The sequence below is a fragment of the Chaetura pelagica genome, unplaced genomic scaffold (genome assembly GCF_000747805.2).
Source record: "Chaetura pelagica isolate M959 unplaced genomic scaffold, ChaPel_1.0 scaffold49, whole genome shotgun sequence".
Classification (NCBI taxonomy): Eukaryota; Metazoa; Chordata; class Aves; order Apodiformes; family Apodidae; genus Chaetura; species Chaetura pelagica.
In genome coordinates this window covers 2,165,420-2,182,726 of record NW_009970715.1, presented here as the reverse complement: position 1 = coordinate 2,182,726, position 17,307 = coordinate 2,165,420, and the positions used below count along the sequence as shown (strand labels likewise).

The window sequence follows — 17,307 nt, the reverse complement described above, 5'->3', positions numbered from 1 at the left end:
CAGGCTGTACCACCAAAATTGCACAGGGATACAAACCCAGCCTATGTGTGGCAAAAGTTCACAAGCAGGACTAAATGGAACTGAAGGGTTTGGACTAATTGTTCTGCATCAATCAAATTATTTGTGTGTTCATTTGCAAAAACAATCTGCAGGAAGTCAGATAGCTCCCCAGAAATTATGGCTGTTTAGATGTAGCTTTAGAAGTGCATCAACAACTAACATTAATACCTTCACAAAAAGCTATCATTAACTAGCAAGGGAAGCGAGATCTTTTTAACTCATCATTTCATACACACAGGAAGAAAGGTTGTTGTCACAATCAGACTTAATGTAATACACAGTATCAAATACTATGAGTTATTCAAGAAAATCTGTATTTAAGGATTACATTTTTTAAAAGAAAACCATGGTAATTACATGGTTACAATAATGCCCCTTGGAGACAGTTCTGCCTAATTTGATTGCTGAGATTTTCAAAGGGTTTTTAAACTACCAGGATTCCAAGTGAGGAACCTATCCAAGGTTCTTTGTTTTACACACACTTCTTCCAGGAAATGCTGCTTTAACCTGCTCCTGCTACTTCTTCTTTGCTCAGGGTTGTTTGGGTTTTTCCTATTTGTGTCTGACTGGGAGGACCCTTGAGCTGGTTCAACACAGGGCTCCAGAGAGCAGCCCTGGCACAGCTAAGATCAGAGTCCCAAGTTGGGAAAAAGTAGGGAAGAAAAGAAGCAAAGCAGAAGCCAGAGGCACTGGTGGTGCTCTGGGCCACATGAGAGGAAGTTCTCAACAAAATAGTGATCTGCAAGTCTTCTGGGAGAGTAGGAACAGGACACAGCCTCCCTGGGTGTGCTGGAAAATGTCTCCATAGACTAAATTTGCTTTAAATCAGCACATTCAGTGTGTGCAGCCAGACTGGAGTGTCATTTCCTAACAATTCTTCTCAACATGCAACTATTGTAATTCATAATGCACTGACACACAAACACTCATCCCATTACAAGCTAATATCCTACTATAAGCACTGATTTTTGTGTTTATTCCTTGATTCAGAAATCCTGACAGGACTGTTTTACCTACACATTCTGCAACAACCTCCATGTTGCACTCTCTTCCTGTCAAATATATGCTATGACAAAAATGAAAAAAGGAAAAATGAGTCTTTGACAGGTTGAAACTTGAAGAAAGATTTCTCTAGTTAAAGACATACACTTACAAGGCTCACAGTTCCCTGCATTAAGCACAGGGAATTAAATCCCCTCATCTTTAATGTCAATAAAACCTGAAGTACTTGTAGCAAATCCATCAGATTAAGTGATCCACACAGATTTTATGAAACTCCAAGCTTTTTTTTCCATATTATGAGCTTTGTCAGAGAAAAAACAGCATGTAAAAATAGTTCAAAAATTTTAAAGTGTAAACCAATATATTCTCTGCTAGTTTAACTTAGTAATGACTAGAAAATGAAATTTAGAAGACTTCTGAAAGTTCTACCACCAGTAGTTGTTAAAAAAAGCTAGGTTTCCATATTACTGCACTCATGCACATCACAGGCAGATACACAGATATCACACCACTAAGAGCAAAAATCAAGCACAGAGGTAAAACAATTTCCTCTTACACTGAGCTTAAATCCCTCAGCCTCAGTTACTAATGGATTATGCCCCAACACTGCCCAGCCAAACCTCTGCCACTTGGCAGAAGGAACAGATTTATCATCTCATGCATGAGCATTGTCAGCCATGCTCACTTTTTGGGTCAGTTTTGGCTACACACATGGCAGCCATATGAACAACATGGAATTACCAGGGTATTACCAGAATGCCTTTAGGAAGCACAACATCATGCTTGCTTGTTTTCTGAATATATTCTGTGGAATTTCTTGGTTAAAGATACATGCAGTTCCATGCTGAGTCTTATGTTTTGGAGGTCAGAGCACTGCCAGCCTAGCTACACTTGTCCCATTAAAATGAACATTCCTTCTGGTATTCTGGGAGATCCTCAAAGGAGAAATGTTCTGTTGTTACAGGCACACTAAAAGATTTCCATGACTTTCAACATAGAATGGTTTGGGTTGGAAGGCACCTTAAAGATCCAGATCCAACCCCCCTGCATGGGCAGGGACACCTCCCACCAGACCAGGTTGCTCCAAGCCCCATCCAACCTGCCCATCAACACTTCCAGGGATGGGGCAGCCACAGATTCTCTGAGTAACTTGTTCCAGGGTCTCACCATCCTCACACTAAAGCATTTCCTCCTGATGCCCAACCTAAGTCTCCCCTCTTCCAGTTTCAATCCATCCCCCCTTGTCCTCTCCCTGCCCTTGTCCAAAGTCCCTCCCCAGCTTTCCTGTAGCACCTTCAGGTACTAGAAGGCCACTTCCAGGCCATGAGGTCTCCCCAGAGCCTTCTCTTCTCCAGACAAGAACATTCCAGAGTGAGAATAAAAACAGTTTTACTTCCCCATTTTGGGCTTTTTTTTCCCCAGCAGAAGATATTTCCAAGCTCATTTGGTTTTGCATGAATGCCCTGTATTTTAATGGCCTCACTCCAGCATTTCCAGAAATCCCCAAACCAATAGCACTGTCCAACCACATGGAGCTTTAGACAAGAAAGACATTAGGCAGCTGTTTACTCACTTCAAGTAGTTTATAAGCAAAACCAGTCAGTTCATTAGACAGAGGTTTAAAAGCTGAACCAGCCAATTCCCAGGGCACATTGTTTACAGCCTTTCCCTTCTGCTTCCAGTTCTTTGAACCTGGAGGTGCCAGTGATAACTGCAGTCTTGCATCCACAAAATTCACAGGATAAAATGTCTCTTTCAGGAAATGTTTGGCCCTTAGTCAGCAAGTTATTCAGTTCTACAGTGGGCTGTGTCTCCAAAAAGCCTTGTTTTACTCTGCAAAGAGGACTGAGGGTGACACGTGTACCTGAGGTATTTTCTTAATCTGTTCCTGCTTCTTTGTAAATTGAAAATAAAATGTAAAAAGCAACCCCGTAGCTCTTCATTTTACTCTTTTAATTGATTCAGAACTGCTCTCATTCTGGCATTGGTGGTATTTTGACCTCATTTTTTCCATGAAAAGTCTTCATGATAGCCTGGGTCTTGCAGGCAGCCTTCTCTTAAGAAGCCAAGATGCATGTCTGTTATTTTACAGTGCACTTTTGTAGCAGCTGACCAGTCTGAAGGCAAGGGAGCTGGCAGAGAAGCTAGAAGGATTTACAGGCACAGGGATTATGTGCATTACCACAGTGTAGAACATACACCCTCCCACTTGGCTTTAGGATGCACATACCCAGCTGGGTAAATGAATGCCAGTCCCTCTGCAGCAGCACTGGAAATAGATCTATTCTCACTGCACATTAATACGCTTCCATCCAAGGGTACAAACCTCATTTCAAGGACTAAGCCATCTTTAAATCACTAAACTAAGAAACAGCATCATAACTAATGTTTCTTCTTGTAAGAGTCATAACAACTAGTACTTAGAGATAAGGTACATGCAGGAATATTAACTGTGTGGTTTGAGCCAGGATGAAGCCCATTTTCTTTCTACTGATTACTTTTTCTTCAGGGAATTCTCTTTTAAGCAGCAAGTTTTTTTAGCTAGTGGATTGATAACACTGGAATGTTTATAGATTCTGCTGAGAGACCAAGGACACTTTGCTCTGCTTGTCAGATTTACTGCTTTGGGCACTAAATGAGCAGACCAGTTTTATCCACAGCCCCTCTGTAGGGAGGAACAGACTATAAATTCAGGGATCACAGAAGTCAAGCCCCTTCCTTCTTATTCCTTCTCTTCCATCCATGGGTGTCCAGGGAGGACTCATCCATCCATCATTGTTTATTCCTAGGCCTGTGCATCCCTGACCCTCCTCACTCTGCCCTCAGCTCCTACCTCTGGGACATTTCAGAGCTGCTCACAGCTCAGGAGATGCCAGGGGAGTTGCTGGGGATGGGGGGAGGCAATAGGGCTTTGCACATTCCTGAACTTGTTTACATTGGTACGTATTTTCTTTTCATTAATATTTAATTAAAGCTGTCTAGTTTAGTTTTCAATCCAGAAAGACTCTCTCCTTATTTTCTCCTTCCTTTCCCTAGCTGGGTGTGAGGAGGGGGGATGGAGAGCATTTATGTCAATGCTTTAATTGCCAACCCAGAGTCAAACTGACACTGTGATAGCTGGAATGCTCCAGTAAGCATAATTTAGTCCTGCAGATCTGTATTTAGTCCTTTTCAGCCTAGCTATGGTTGTCCCATTAAAATGAACATCTGGTATTCTGGGAGATCTCCAAAGGAGAAACGTTCTGTTGTTACTGACACACTAAAAGATGTTCCTAATTTTCAACACAGAATCACAGACTGGTTTGTGCTGGAAGGGACCTTAAAGATCATTCAGTTCTAACCCCCCTGCATGGGCAGGGACACCTCCCACCAGCCCAGGTTGCTCCAAGCCCCATCCAACCTGCCCTTCAACACTGCCAGGGATGGGGCAGCCACAGCTTCTCTGGGCAACCTGGGCCAGGCTCTCACCACCTTCACAGGGAAGAACCTCCTCCTAATATCTCACCTACATCTCCCCTCTTGCAGTTTTAATCCATCCCCCCTTGTCCTCTTACTCCCTGCCCTTGTCCAAAGTCTCTCTCAGCTTTCTCATAGGAAATGTGCAGTATTAACCAGGCACATGGAGAAGAGGCAAAGCAACTGAAAGTCACCTTAAAACCTACACAGAGCCTGACTCATGGACCTCACAAATTTGATGGTCTGTCTATATAAGTAAACCTTTCAATACAATTTTGACACATACTGGTCATTCCATATGGAAAAATGTTTTATATGCTGTAGAAGTTACTGAAACTTTAAACTGAAGAGAAGATTCCAACAGTGTTTTAGACAGTATCATTACCATGATTTATTTCCTGTTTCAAGAGGTCACTGGAATCAGACTCTGCCTACTGGACAGTCAGAAAAAAAAACGAACCACAAAACAGCTCAGAATACTCCTGGAATTTCTCTGCAATTTCTCATTCAGCTCAAACACACACACATGGTTTTCCTGAAGTTGTATTTTAGCTCTTGTGCTATTCTTCAGAGTAACTTAACCAGCATGGAAATGTTGTATCCTAACAAAGATGAGGCACACACAAGAACCAAGAATAAGTAAAAAGAAAGGCACAGAGAGATCAACACTTCAGCAACCAACCTTTTGATGAGATAAACACTACGACAAAGTTAATAACATTACCTGGAATATTGTATTTGTAGTAGTCAGGATCATCCGATTCCTCCTTCACTTCTACTGTTTTCTTGTCCAAAGAAAGTCCTGTAGAACAAAGCAACAAAGGAATCAAATATGGAAATGAATCATAACTAGATTCTTAAAAAAAAAGTTCAGCAAAACACCCACCAATATCCTAGCTGGTCTCCATTTAAAAAAAAAGATTAAAAAATATTTTTAGGTGCTGAGACACAAAGCAATTGTTGAGTTAAAACAATGGTAACAAAGTGACCTGCTGCTTTCTTACATTTCAGTATGGTCACCAGCAGAAGGGATTCAGTATTAAATGCTTCTCTACAAACAGGGTATCCTTGCAAATGCTCTCTTAGACTTGAAGAAATAAAAAAACTGGCCTCCTGCTTTTTTGCCGACTATCACAGTCAAAAAAAATATATATATATTATCACTCATTGCTGCTGAAAGTACTTCCAGACCTACTCCTGCTCACTCCTCCGCACAGCCAAGTTCAAACACACTTTGCATCAAACTGTGCTGCTGATGGAACAACACCCAAGGTCCTCAACAGCTCTTGGCTTCCTCAAGTGAAATATCCCTTCCATAGGCCCTCAGAGCATTCCTGGAAACGTTTTCAAAACATTCCAACAAAGAGAAAATTACTAAAATGCCTAGAAAGCAGGACTAGAAAGATCCCAAGCTTGACTTGACAAAAAGCTGCAGTTACCTCTTTGCAGACATTAAGATGAATGTTCCCCATGAAGGGCTCCCAAACCAAAGCATAAAGTTGAGAAGCATAAAGAACTAGAGGAAAAAATCTGGACTAAATATAAAAACTTAATTCTTACACAAAATGCTGAGCAGTGTAGCACAGCCCAACAAAAGGCAAAGTCACCAGCTTCCCTCTAGGCACACCTGCTGTCTCACTGGCTTTCATGGGATTATTCTTGCTTTTATCCTTGCAGGATCATGTCCTATCTGCAGGGGAACTCAGGAATACAGGTTTTTCAACAAGCAGTAACATAGTTTGCTATTTATTTCCATTTCAGCTAGAAAATGGATATTGTCTTGTTAAGTATTTTAGTGATAACAAATAAACTAAGTTTTACACCCCCAGCTGCAAGAAAGTGATCTTGAATTAGAACAAGATAAAAACCAGAGGAAATTCTTTAATGTGAGGGTGGTGAGAGCCTGGCCCAGGTTGCCCAGGGAAGCTGTGGCTGCCCCATCCCTGGCAGTGTTGAAGGGCAGGTTGGATGGGGCTTGGAGCAGCCTGGGCTGCTGGGAGGTGTCCCTGCCCATGCAGGGGGTTGGAACTGGATGATCTTGAAGGTCCTTTCCAACCCAAACCAGTCTGTGATTCTGTGACTGTCTTCTCCACTTAAAACTGAAGTATTTCCAAAGGTAAATTATTTTAGTCTACAAAATTTTACAAATATTCTCTGCTTAGAAATGGAAACATTTGGTTAAGGTTCAATACTTGATAAAAACCTCCAACTGAGAAGTGAACAATTTCAAAAAGGGCAGAACTTTGAACATACCAGAATCCTCATTTGGTTCTGCTTTCACTTGAATAGAAGGACAACTACAAAAATAAACAAATCAAGCACATTGACATTATAAAAAAGAAGTATCACATTTCTGCAAAGTTCTTCTAGCTTTACAGTTTGTCAAGTGAAATCAATCACCCAGTATTTTCCAAGTAGGAACATAAAAATAAAAAAAAAACCCACATATTGGCTTATCTGATTTAGCTCCAGGGAATTCCCAGGAATCTCCTATCCCCATATCTTCAGGACATACTCAATATTCAAGGCATCTTTGTGATTTAATGAGAAACTCAGTGACAGAAAAGTGATCCCTGTTTTCACATTAACCAATTTTTTATTTATACCAGATATATCTCAATTTACTCACAAATAAATTATTTTAGGGTTTTTTCAGTTGAGAAGGAGAAAGGAAGCAACATTACATCTGTTCCCCATTGCTGCTGTATCATAAAGTATGACAAACTTATCCCTGACTGACAGACTGAATTAAGAACACTCATTGGGCTAATTAAACTGAGGGGTAATTTTACCATCTGTTTAATTTGTAAGTTTTCCCACAAATAATGGTCAAAAGAGAGAAAATTCAGCCTCATGCTTTTTAAAATCCCAGACATGCAAAGGTCAGCTGGACAGAAAAAGCACATTATGAAAATAGATAGTTGACAGGAAAAAAACACTATTCTTAGAGATTATTTTAAATTCACCTTCCACCTGGTGGTATCACTGAATGTGAAGGATCTGTCATATGAGCTCCTGAAAGTTAAAAGACAATCTTTGAATTTCTTATATGTCATTTGCCTTAAACACAGATTGAAAACATCACATGGACTTCATGAAGCAAACACCTGTCCACATTTTATAAGCATATGAGCTTATTTTCTGTACTCACAGATATGAGGGAAAGATCTTGTTAATCTGCTTTATTAATCTATAAAGCAACACCAATATAAAAGTCACCATCCTTTTCACTGCTCTCTTTCATGGTGCTAGGTGGTAACCTTGGGAAATAAAGGTAAAGAAATCCTGCAGCTACACTCTGCTAAAAGAAAACTGCAAGTTGTCTAGAGATTCAGCTGAGTCTTAAATTACAGCAAGACATAAACAGGTTCTATTTGGAGCATGTCATTTACCACACTGAAAACCTGCCTTGCATTTTCAAGAGAAATGTGTTCTTACCATGAGCTCTCTAACTTCCCACTCTCTAGGCTCCTTACTGGGAACACATTCCTCATTTTACTAATTCAGCATCAACTTCTGGCTGTTTCACATGAGAAAGTGAAACTTGACTACATTCCTATAGAGATTGGTTCAGCCTCTTCATAAAACACATCCTCACACAGATGAATTTCCCAAGTAAAGCAACATGATCCCATGAAAGGAACAGAAGGGATGTCTTCTAATCTAGAAGTGAATCTTTGCACTGTTTTAAAAAACTCACTCTAGCTCAGATTTTTTAATATCTAGAGGCTTTTATGGCGACTGCAGCACCTAGCCACTTCAGGAGATCAAATCAGTTTAATTAGATGTAAATGCCACATTCAGCTATGCACTGGAACACAGAGCATTGCAAACTCTTGGCATCTTGTAAAAATGCAATGGAGCCCTTCAAGAGGTCACTTCCTTCCCCAGGATCCTATCCCGTTCACAATAAATTTTAATTCAGTAAAAGGATGAAGAATGCAGTAAAACAAATTTCATCTCTAATTAGTTGCTCTTGGCAGAAAGCATAAAGGAAAAGGTTGCAGTTCCATAAGCAAGGCAACTCACAGTCTAGGAATTCCTGCACAGCTTGCCACTTCATCCACATGACCAACTCTTGTACCTATGTTGTTATCTAATCTAAAATTCTAACTGTTTCTGTTTAGTCTGAGAAAGTAGTAACTTACCCACGTGTTTCTTTGGCTCTAGGAAAGGCCTGTGTGGAAACACAGAAGAAAAAATACAGCTTTAGCAGAGACATCATTACTTACTTGGTCACAAAACACTACAGAAGAGCACTCCTGTGTAAGAGAAACAGGCTGCAATGGATTTAATTAAAAACCCAAATTAACTGGACTTTAACTTAAGTACAAAACCAAACTGGACAGACTAGCACAAGACAGAGCAGATAACCTTTTGATGATAAATGAGATTCCTGATTTGTTTTCCAAAATCCATTTCAGGGTTTTAACATCATAATTTTCTGGATGTTTAAATGCAAGTCCCTCAGGCAGGCCCTGCACCACCACAGCAGACTGGTCCCTCTGAATCTTCTCATATGGCACAGGTACCACTGTTGACTTTCCTAAAGCTTTACCTAGGGAAAAGCAAAATAATCATTAAAAAAATATATAGTTTTGAGTTCAGGAGTGCTCAAGTGAGCAAAAGGACAAGTCTTTGGAGAGTAATGGCATGAACTGGTTACTAAACAAGTTAAACTTATTACCTTACCAGCAGCAGAGCTGGAAGGCTAAAATCATACAGTGTTTTACTCCCAACTGGAATGAAAATTTAGAAATCCAGAACAGCTATTCAGAAGACTTTAAAGCACCCACCATAGCAAAGGCAGAAGAAGTCCTCCACAGACTTTCTAAGAGCTTCCAGTTCCACAATATCCACTGTCAGTCTTTTTATAGGTGATATAGTCTTTGGCTTTTTGTCTCTCTCATCTTCCACAACACCTGGCAGTTATTTACAAAAGACAAAAATAAAATATTAAAAACCCCAGTACTTAGTCTTTCCAGTTAAATTGCACACACTTGGAAATGATGCCTGACAAAGTCTAAGGAATTATTTGCCTTAGAAGGAAATGCACTTATGTATGTACATGAGCAATGAATAAATTTCAATTGACACTAAAATCATTATATCCTTCTTACAACCTTTGTAAATTACCACCTTCTGAGGTGCAGGAGTGATGAATTATGAGACAGGCTTTTTTTTTGCATGAAAAGGTAGAAAATGTTATTAATCTCAGGAGAGGCTAGCACAATAGAAGGAACATGCAAAAGTGCCAAGAGAAAGGACCAAGACAGTCACCAGGGAAAAGGTAACATGCCTGTGTGGAGGTGCCACAGCTCCCTAGGGGTGTACATGCCTCTTTTTATGCTGTCAGCTCAGTGCCTGTGTGGAGGTGCCACAGCTCCCTAGGGATGTACATGCCTCTTTTTATGCTGTATGTGGTCAGCTCAACTTTTTCTAGAAAGGATCTGACTTCTGCCACAACAGCTCCTGCATCTAAAGACCTTTTAAGTCCCTTAATAGAGACATATCTCTTCATGCTGAATAGAAGGAGCTGCAAACAAGCCATCAGCACGTGAAAGAGAAGATTTCAGCTCTACAGCTTGTTCTGGCCTCTGAGCAAAAGTCGTTGCAAAAGGAGTGAGGGGATAACACCACTTTCAATATTGGAAAGCAAACAGAAGTGACTGTTTCAGGTGGCAGCCTTCCTTTTTATCATTCAGTTCTTGCAGAGATTTACTGAGGATTCCCCAGCAAAAACCGGGGCAAAACAACAGAGGTATTCTGCATATGAAAGAAAAGCAAGCAAGGGAGAGCTGTGTTCCCATGTGCAAGAGGATGATGAGTGCTGGAGCTGTGCCCTGACTTCACCCAGCACAGCAGCAAGGCTGAAATGCTGCAGTTTGCATTATCACTGCTGCTGGCATCCTAATTCTAGGCTAATAGGAGAAAACAGGCATCAGGGTGAACAACTCATTATGAATGGGTTGTGAATGAGCTGAAGCAGCAACGATTTTGACAAACATTTATTTTGCATCTAAAACTTCATATTTTTATTGAAAAGAGAACCTCCTCCTTCCTCTGCAGATCACTCTCCTGCTTTGTGCCCTGGATCCACCTCCAGTGAGGTCTTCAGGCCTGAAACTTTTGCTTCCTCTGCAATATGACAGGGCCTCCCATAACACAAAAATAAATGCAAAAATGGAATATGGTTATTTACAGCTAACACAGAAGCTTAATGACAGTTGGTAAGGTTTGCCTGGAGACTCAGGTCTAAGAGACATCAGTTTCCATTTATAGCTACACCCTGTGTCACTTCTTGAGTGGTTGGGGTTTTTTTTCCACAGAGCCTGATTCACTGAAAACTCCTTCACTGCCAGTAGCAAAAGTGTACCCACACTTTCTAAAAATAATAAGCAAAACAAAAATAAGATGACAATACTGATTGCTTCCCACTAAAATGAACAACAGAGAAACAGACATTTTCCTTCTGGACTGCAAGAAACCTTTAGTGTTGCTTTTTATTACATGACTTTAATCCATTTTCTTGAGCTCATTATCATGCACCTCCCTCCCTGATGTCTCTCACGTTTGTTGCCCAATTTTAGTCAAGTCTGACAAACAAGACCAAGTAAGATCAAGACCAAGACAGTAAGATTAAAAGAGCTCTTCACCACTGACCAAACCTGGCAGCCATTCCACTCCTCCTGGCAGCACTGATGGACACTTCTCCACTTGCTGAACAGAGAAACAGACATTTTCCTTCTGGACTGCAAGAAACCTTTAGTGTTGCTTTTTATTACATGACTTTAATCCATTTTCTTGAGCTCATTATCATGCACCTCCCTCCCTGATGTCTCTCACGTTTGTTGCCCAATTTTAGTCAAGTCTGACAAACAAGACCAAGTAAGATCAAGACCAAGACAGTAAGATTAAAAGAGCTCTTCACCACTGACCAAACCTGGCAGCCATTCCACTCCTCCTGGCAGCACTGATGGACACTTCTCCACTTGCTGGAGGCCACACAACTTACAGACTCTGGAAGGCCTTAGCCACAATTACTAGAGCCCCCAGCAGGACTTGAGCTACATCTGGGACAGGTGATGTCTGGGGCACAAGCAACAAGACCTGGTGGGGAAGAAGGTTGGGGAGGCTGTGTTTTGAGGGTAAATGGCTCAGGATGGGTGAGGAATGGTTCTGTGGTAGAACTACTGCATTCTGCAGAGCTGGGAGCACACTGCAGGGTTAGTCCAGTTATTCTGCAAAAGCTTTATGGATTCAGAAGGATTACAACAAACTAACCCCCAAAACCCCTCATTTTGCACCAAGAGTCCATATGTGGTTGGGTGTCTTTTCTTCTTGTATTACCATGTACTATTTGCATTTAAGGAAAAATACTCTGAAAATAACCATGAGCAATGAAGGAAGGAGGGGAAACGTGTGTGTGGCTGAAACATTTTGCTTTGTTTTATAACACATCCACCCAGCTCAGCTGAGCTTTTTAAGGCTGTGCAGTTTTACAGTTCAGGAAATTGTCCAACCACCTCAAATTAAAGAAAAATTATTTTAGGATTATCAAAGGATCACTTAAACCACAAGGAAAGCAAATTACCTGAGGCAGAATTTAGGAACTAGGGAATTTCAAAAAGATCTGCTATCTACAGTAATTTTCTGTTTGTTTGCAACTCTGAGGAAACAAGATGGGTGGTCTCCACTGAAACATGACTGAAGATCTTAGCAAGTGTTGTGAATGAGCTGTTGGCTTCATAGCCCTTGCCTGGCTTGGCAGAGGCAGAACACAAAAGGTTTCTGACAATCAAGCCAAGCAACCTCACTCTACTAAGGCTGTAAAAGAGGCCAGTTACCAGCTTCAGGAGCAGCAAAAGCCACAGAAGTCTCAGCTGGCCACAGAATAGTTTAAGGCCAAAGAAAACGACTGTGGGAAACCAGTTCCCACACTGGCACATCACTAAAAAAAACCCCACTGTATTTTTAAACTAGCTGCATTAGTATGCAGCTGTATGCTAGCTACAGAATGGTATTTTGATTGTAACACCACAGCACAGAGACAAAGATGATGATGAAGACTGCTCTTTAGATACTATAACAAGGACAACAAAACACAAACAACAGCAGTTAGACCCACTAATAACCTCTGTTATTAGAGCAATGCTGAAAAGGTATTAGGCTGCTTCCACACAGATCAGGGGATCCAGTCTGTACTCCCTTTCAAGTCTGAGACATTCCACTTAGAGTTGAAAAGCCTAATACCCCATTTGGGGTATATAGACATGACAAGCAAGATACAAAGAATCTAATCAGAGGCAATCACAACAGTAGGGAAGAAGCAAATCATCTGTACTAATACTTCATTTACATCATGACTGGAGCATCCAAATACCATAGAAGGGCCACATCCAAATCAGCAGCACAGCACACACACCAGATACTGAAAGCAACCAGCAAGACATGCCAGTCAGAGCTTCAGCACATTAAAAATCATACCAATGTGCTATACTCTTGACTGAGCTTGGCCACCTTCTCCTCTTCCCTAGTCAGGCAAAGGTACCTTTCCTTATTGATGAAGCAGTGTCCAACAGCACCTTTCTAAATGAGCACAGTGCTCCCCCAAAGAGTCACTGAATCTTTGAAACCTAAGTCTTAAGAATACTGTCCTGTTCTCGATGGATTGTATTTTATGAAGGCAAAGATTCCACTGTTTTATTATCAAAAAATTAAATAGAACAAAAAACACACCCTAGAGGCACTTACAGGACTACAAAAGTAATGCAGATGTAATGTAAAGTCATTATGGTATAGATACGTATTTGTCGACCAAGAAAAGCTACATAAAAAAATTAGCATCTTGCCAAAAAATGTGTATCTACTTTAATAAGACATGAAATGATCTGAAGCACCACGACTATCTGAGCTGACAGAAGTAACCCACTACTTGCTGAATTTTTCCACCCAGCCTTCATCAGAGGAAAAATAGTATTGGAGGAGGGAATATAATGAAAAATGAACATGCACTAGGAAATGCAGGATGTGCTGTAAGGGTGGACAGTCTAATACTTCTTATTGTACTAGTCTGTCACATTAGCTAAGAATGAAATTAACATTTCCAGTGACAGCTGAAATAATACTCCAAACAAGATCACTGCTACTAATTATTTTCAAGTAATTAACCAGCTGGTTTTGCCCCAGCCAATGCAATTACAGCACACAGCCACAGTACTAATAACTTGGGGGAGCAAAGTTCCATAATATTGCACATTAAGCAGTTTGTGAGATACAAAAAAATCCCAACAAAAGCCACAGGGAAACTTACAGTATTTAGCAAAATCTTTCTGGAAATCTTTCCTGGAATTGACAAAGGTTCTTCCTCTCTCAGTTCCAACTACAAAGACATCTGTTTCATATACAGCAATACAGGCAACTTCTGCCTTGGACTTGGCAAGTTCTTTACACTATAAAAAGAAAAACAAAAAGGTTTTATTAGCATAGTTAAGAGTACAGTTAATAGAAATGTATGTGGTATCATGTAAAACAGTTATTACTGCTGCTGCCAGCATCCAACCATCAGAAAGTGCTGAGAGTAAAACATCCACCATTAGCAAAGGGTAATTTATATATCTGGGATGCTTTTCATTAGGAATCTTAAAAGCATCGTAGATGCATTAGTGAAATTAAGGCATTGTCTAGACTCAGAGATTGCACTGTTTTTAATTAAAATGATTTATGACATTAATCCTTGTGAAATTATCACTTCCCTGGTAGATAATCATATTGTCTTATTCCAACTCTCAAACAGAGCATATAGGAGTTTCCTTTGTTCCCAGCACCCTTATCACACCTCACCTTCTGTTCAGACAGGCTGGTTGCAAGCAGGAAGGCTGCCTGCCTGCAGCCCCTGCTCCCTTCCTCCTGCCTGCAGCCCCTGCCCCATTCTTCCTCTTGCTGCTGCTGCACTGAGGTGCAATCCTTCCACTCTGGAGGAATTCCCCTTCCCTTTGCACACCCTACACCTGTTCTGCTGGGAGAAGTTTCTGGCAAAGCAGTAAAGCAGGAAGCCAGCAGTGCAAGGAGAGAGCAAAGATCCTAAGAAAAATTAGTGAGATGATCAAGAAGTCATCAAAAAAAGTCAGTCTGTCCTAGGAACTCAGATGCAAGTTTGCTGCAACCTATAAAACACCAACAATTGCAGCATGTGAGGAAAAAGTGGCACAATGCCTTTGGGAATTGAATACACCCATTGGGAAAAAGGGCTTGCAATTAATTATAACCATCCCATCCAAAGTTTCATTGTTAAAAGGAAAATATTTATTCTTATCATTTAAGAAAACTATTTCAAAAGAACCAAATCTTGGACAGTGCCTCAATTTGAAGGAAATGGGACAGCTGTTTTCTCTCACAGCCCTGGCCAACCTTAAACTCACCACACAATGATCAATTAACTTCTACAAAACAGGTGATGTGCCAGCTTGAAAGCAAAGTATTTTCTGAAGAAGTTTTGCTGAACAGGTACAGCAGCTGATGAAAAGGCACTAGCTTCAGACTCTTTATTCCTTCTATATTACAGATGACAAACACCAGAACAGACTCTTGCCTTTCAACCACTCTCTACCTGACCAATCTAGAAATATTTCCTGTTTATTTGACAAAGTAATTTTAAAAACCACCACACAACAGTACAAAATGACTGTTAGACTGTCAGCCTGATTTTCTACAAGCACAGAGTACCAGCTACTTGGGTAGCAAGCAACAAGGCAACAATAAAACATAACACACAGCTGCTTAACTTTGCTACCCACCATTGACTCAAGTGCTGACATGAGGAATGTGATCACCATCCTGCTTTCAGAGGAGTCCTCATCATGGATGGACCGTGCTGGTGCAGTAGTTTGAGCCATTTTCCTCCTGTGAAATGGAATAAAAACACCTGTTCAGATACATACAAAAATCCTAAAACCTCTCTTACAGAAGCCAAGAAAAAAAAGCCAACAACCCCAGAACACACCACACACCCAGCAAGCAAATCTACAGGTGTATTTAGTGTACTGATTGCCTGAACTTGCATCCATTTTTCTTCCTAAGCATGTTTGCAGCTCCAGCTGTCTACACAAGCACAGCAACAAACACTGGCACTAAAGTACAGGAAAAAAATGGCAAATCAGTTACCACACCAGGATTAGAACAATCCTGCCTGTAACTACCATGGCCAAGCTCAAAACAAACCACCACCACCCTGTCCCAAACTCACAGCCTCCAAGACTGCACGGTCAGCAACAAGAATGTGACATTTTTGTTCACATATTCTTCAGTTGCAGGATTAACTCCAAAGCTAGAGTAGTCCCAATCAGGGTGCTAAAATTAAAAACTGGTTTTCAGCAGTGACATACACACACAAAAAAAGAGATTTAAACCTATTTTCTGTATGTCACTCAGGAGATGTTCAATTTACAGGTAATATTTGGGACTTGTTTATCCATCTGCCAACACAATTGTCTATATAAGAATTAATATACTGATAATTAAGTTTAAGCAGCTGTTAAGAGCACACTAGAGTGTTGCAACTTCTTATGTTTACATGTACCTAAAGCAATATCCTGACATGCCTGGAGTTGGAGAATTGGTTGAGATTTAGCTGTTACAACTCCATGCTCTAGTCTGGAGAAAAATCACCTTGAAAGTCAAGATAGTTCAGATAAATGAGACACCTCAGCATCTTGATAAGACATCTTGTTGCTCCTGTAGAACCTGCACACACAACATGGCTCAAGTTGTCAAAGGTGATGTGTACCCTGTCAGATGTGCAGACAAGTCAGGGCAGCACAAATAACCCCTGCATGTGACAACAGATGCTGACATTGGCAAAAACAACACTGCTGTTCTTCTGATAGGACTTGGAGTTCTTCAGGCTACAAATTGGAGGGGAGAACTGAAAACTAGCAGCACTGTAAGCTCAAAACAGGCACCCTCCAGACACAGGCTGGCAAGGCTTAAACAGCTTTAAAACTGTGAGGATGCAGGGAATGAGAGGTATGGACATCAGCACCTGCTACACTGAATAGGCAAACAGGTCCTTCACAAGTCTGGAAAACAAGCCAGCTCCAAGAGTGAATATAAAGGAATATAAGTTAAGTGAACTGAGAGTGGGTCAACTGGGAACAGCAAGGCAGAGGCTGATGATGTTATCCTCTAGAGCAAAAGGGGCATCTTACTTATTCCTATTATTTTCTATTTCACAAAGGTACGTTGTCCAGAAGACAGACCAAGGAAATTTCATTTGAAGGCTGTGGATGCACAAGCACATCACAGAAGTGTCATCTCAGGCCATCTCCCCCATACACAATTGTTCCCACCCTTGAAAAGTGGTTTCTGATTCACAGGCACACAGAAAATCAAGTCATGGAGCCTGTCCAGGGAATGGAGAGAGGGCTGTGCTGGACCAGGTCCCAGTTTGATTCACTGCACAGCCCCACAAACAGCCACCCTGGCTCAGAGAGGGCAGCACCTCCTGAGCTATCCTGCTGCTGCTCATGAAGCAGCACCCTCAGCATCTTGGAACTGCACGTGGATCAGGAGTTGGGTTGGAGTATCATTGGACTACTCTTCTAATTACATTTGGAGAAGTCTTCCCAAAGTATAAAGTCATAGTGCCTTGTATTTTTAGAACACTCGTTCTTTAAGTAGTTTGCATGGTGCCAGATCAGTGTTTAATGCAGATTCAGGGACATCCTGTTGCACCACAGCAGCACAAGAATGTTTTTTCCTATCCACTTGAAAGCAAGTCACACATGAAAG

General features: G+C 40.9%; 1 protein-coding gene across 1 annotated transcript in view; it reads right to left on the bottom strand.

The window, feature by feature from the left end:
• Nucleotides 1–15,353, bottom strand: part of LOC104396253 (general transcription factor II-I-like) — a 50,893-nt gene extending 35,540 nt beyond the window's left edge. The window contains exons 1-8 of the mRNA XM_010006071.1: nt 15,315–15,353; nt 13,832–13,970; nt 9,315–9,440; nt 8,893–9,076; nt 8,667–8,695; nt 7,485–7,533; nt 6,772–6,815; nt 5,243–5,320 (exon numbers count right to left, since the gene is read on the bottom strand). Of these exons, the coding sequence (XP_010004373.1) occupies nt 5,243–5,320; nt 6,772–6,815; nt 7,485–7,533; nt 8,667–8,695; nt 8,893–9,076; nt 9,315–9,440; nt 13,832–13,970; nt 15,315–15,353 (688 nt within the window). The remainder of the gene's footprint in view (nt 1–5,242; nt 5,321–6,771; nt 6,816–7,484; nt 7,534–8,666; nt 8,696–8,892; nt 9,077–9,314; nt 9,441–13,831; nt 13,971–15,314) is intronic.
• Between the last annotated feature and the right edge of the window lie 1,954 nt (nt 15,354–17,307).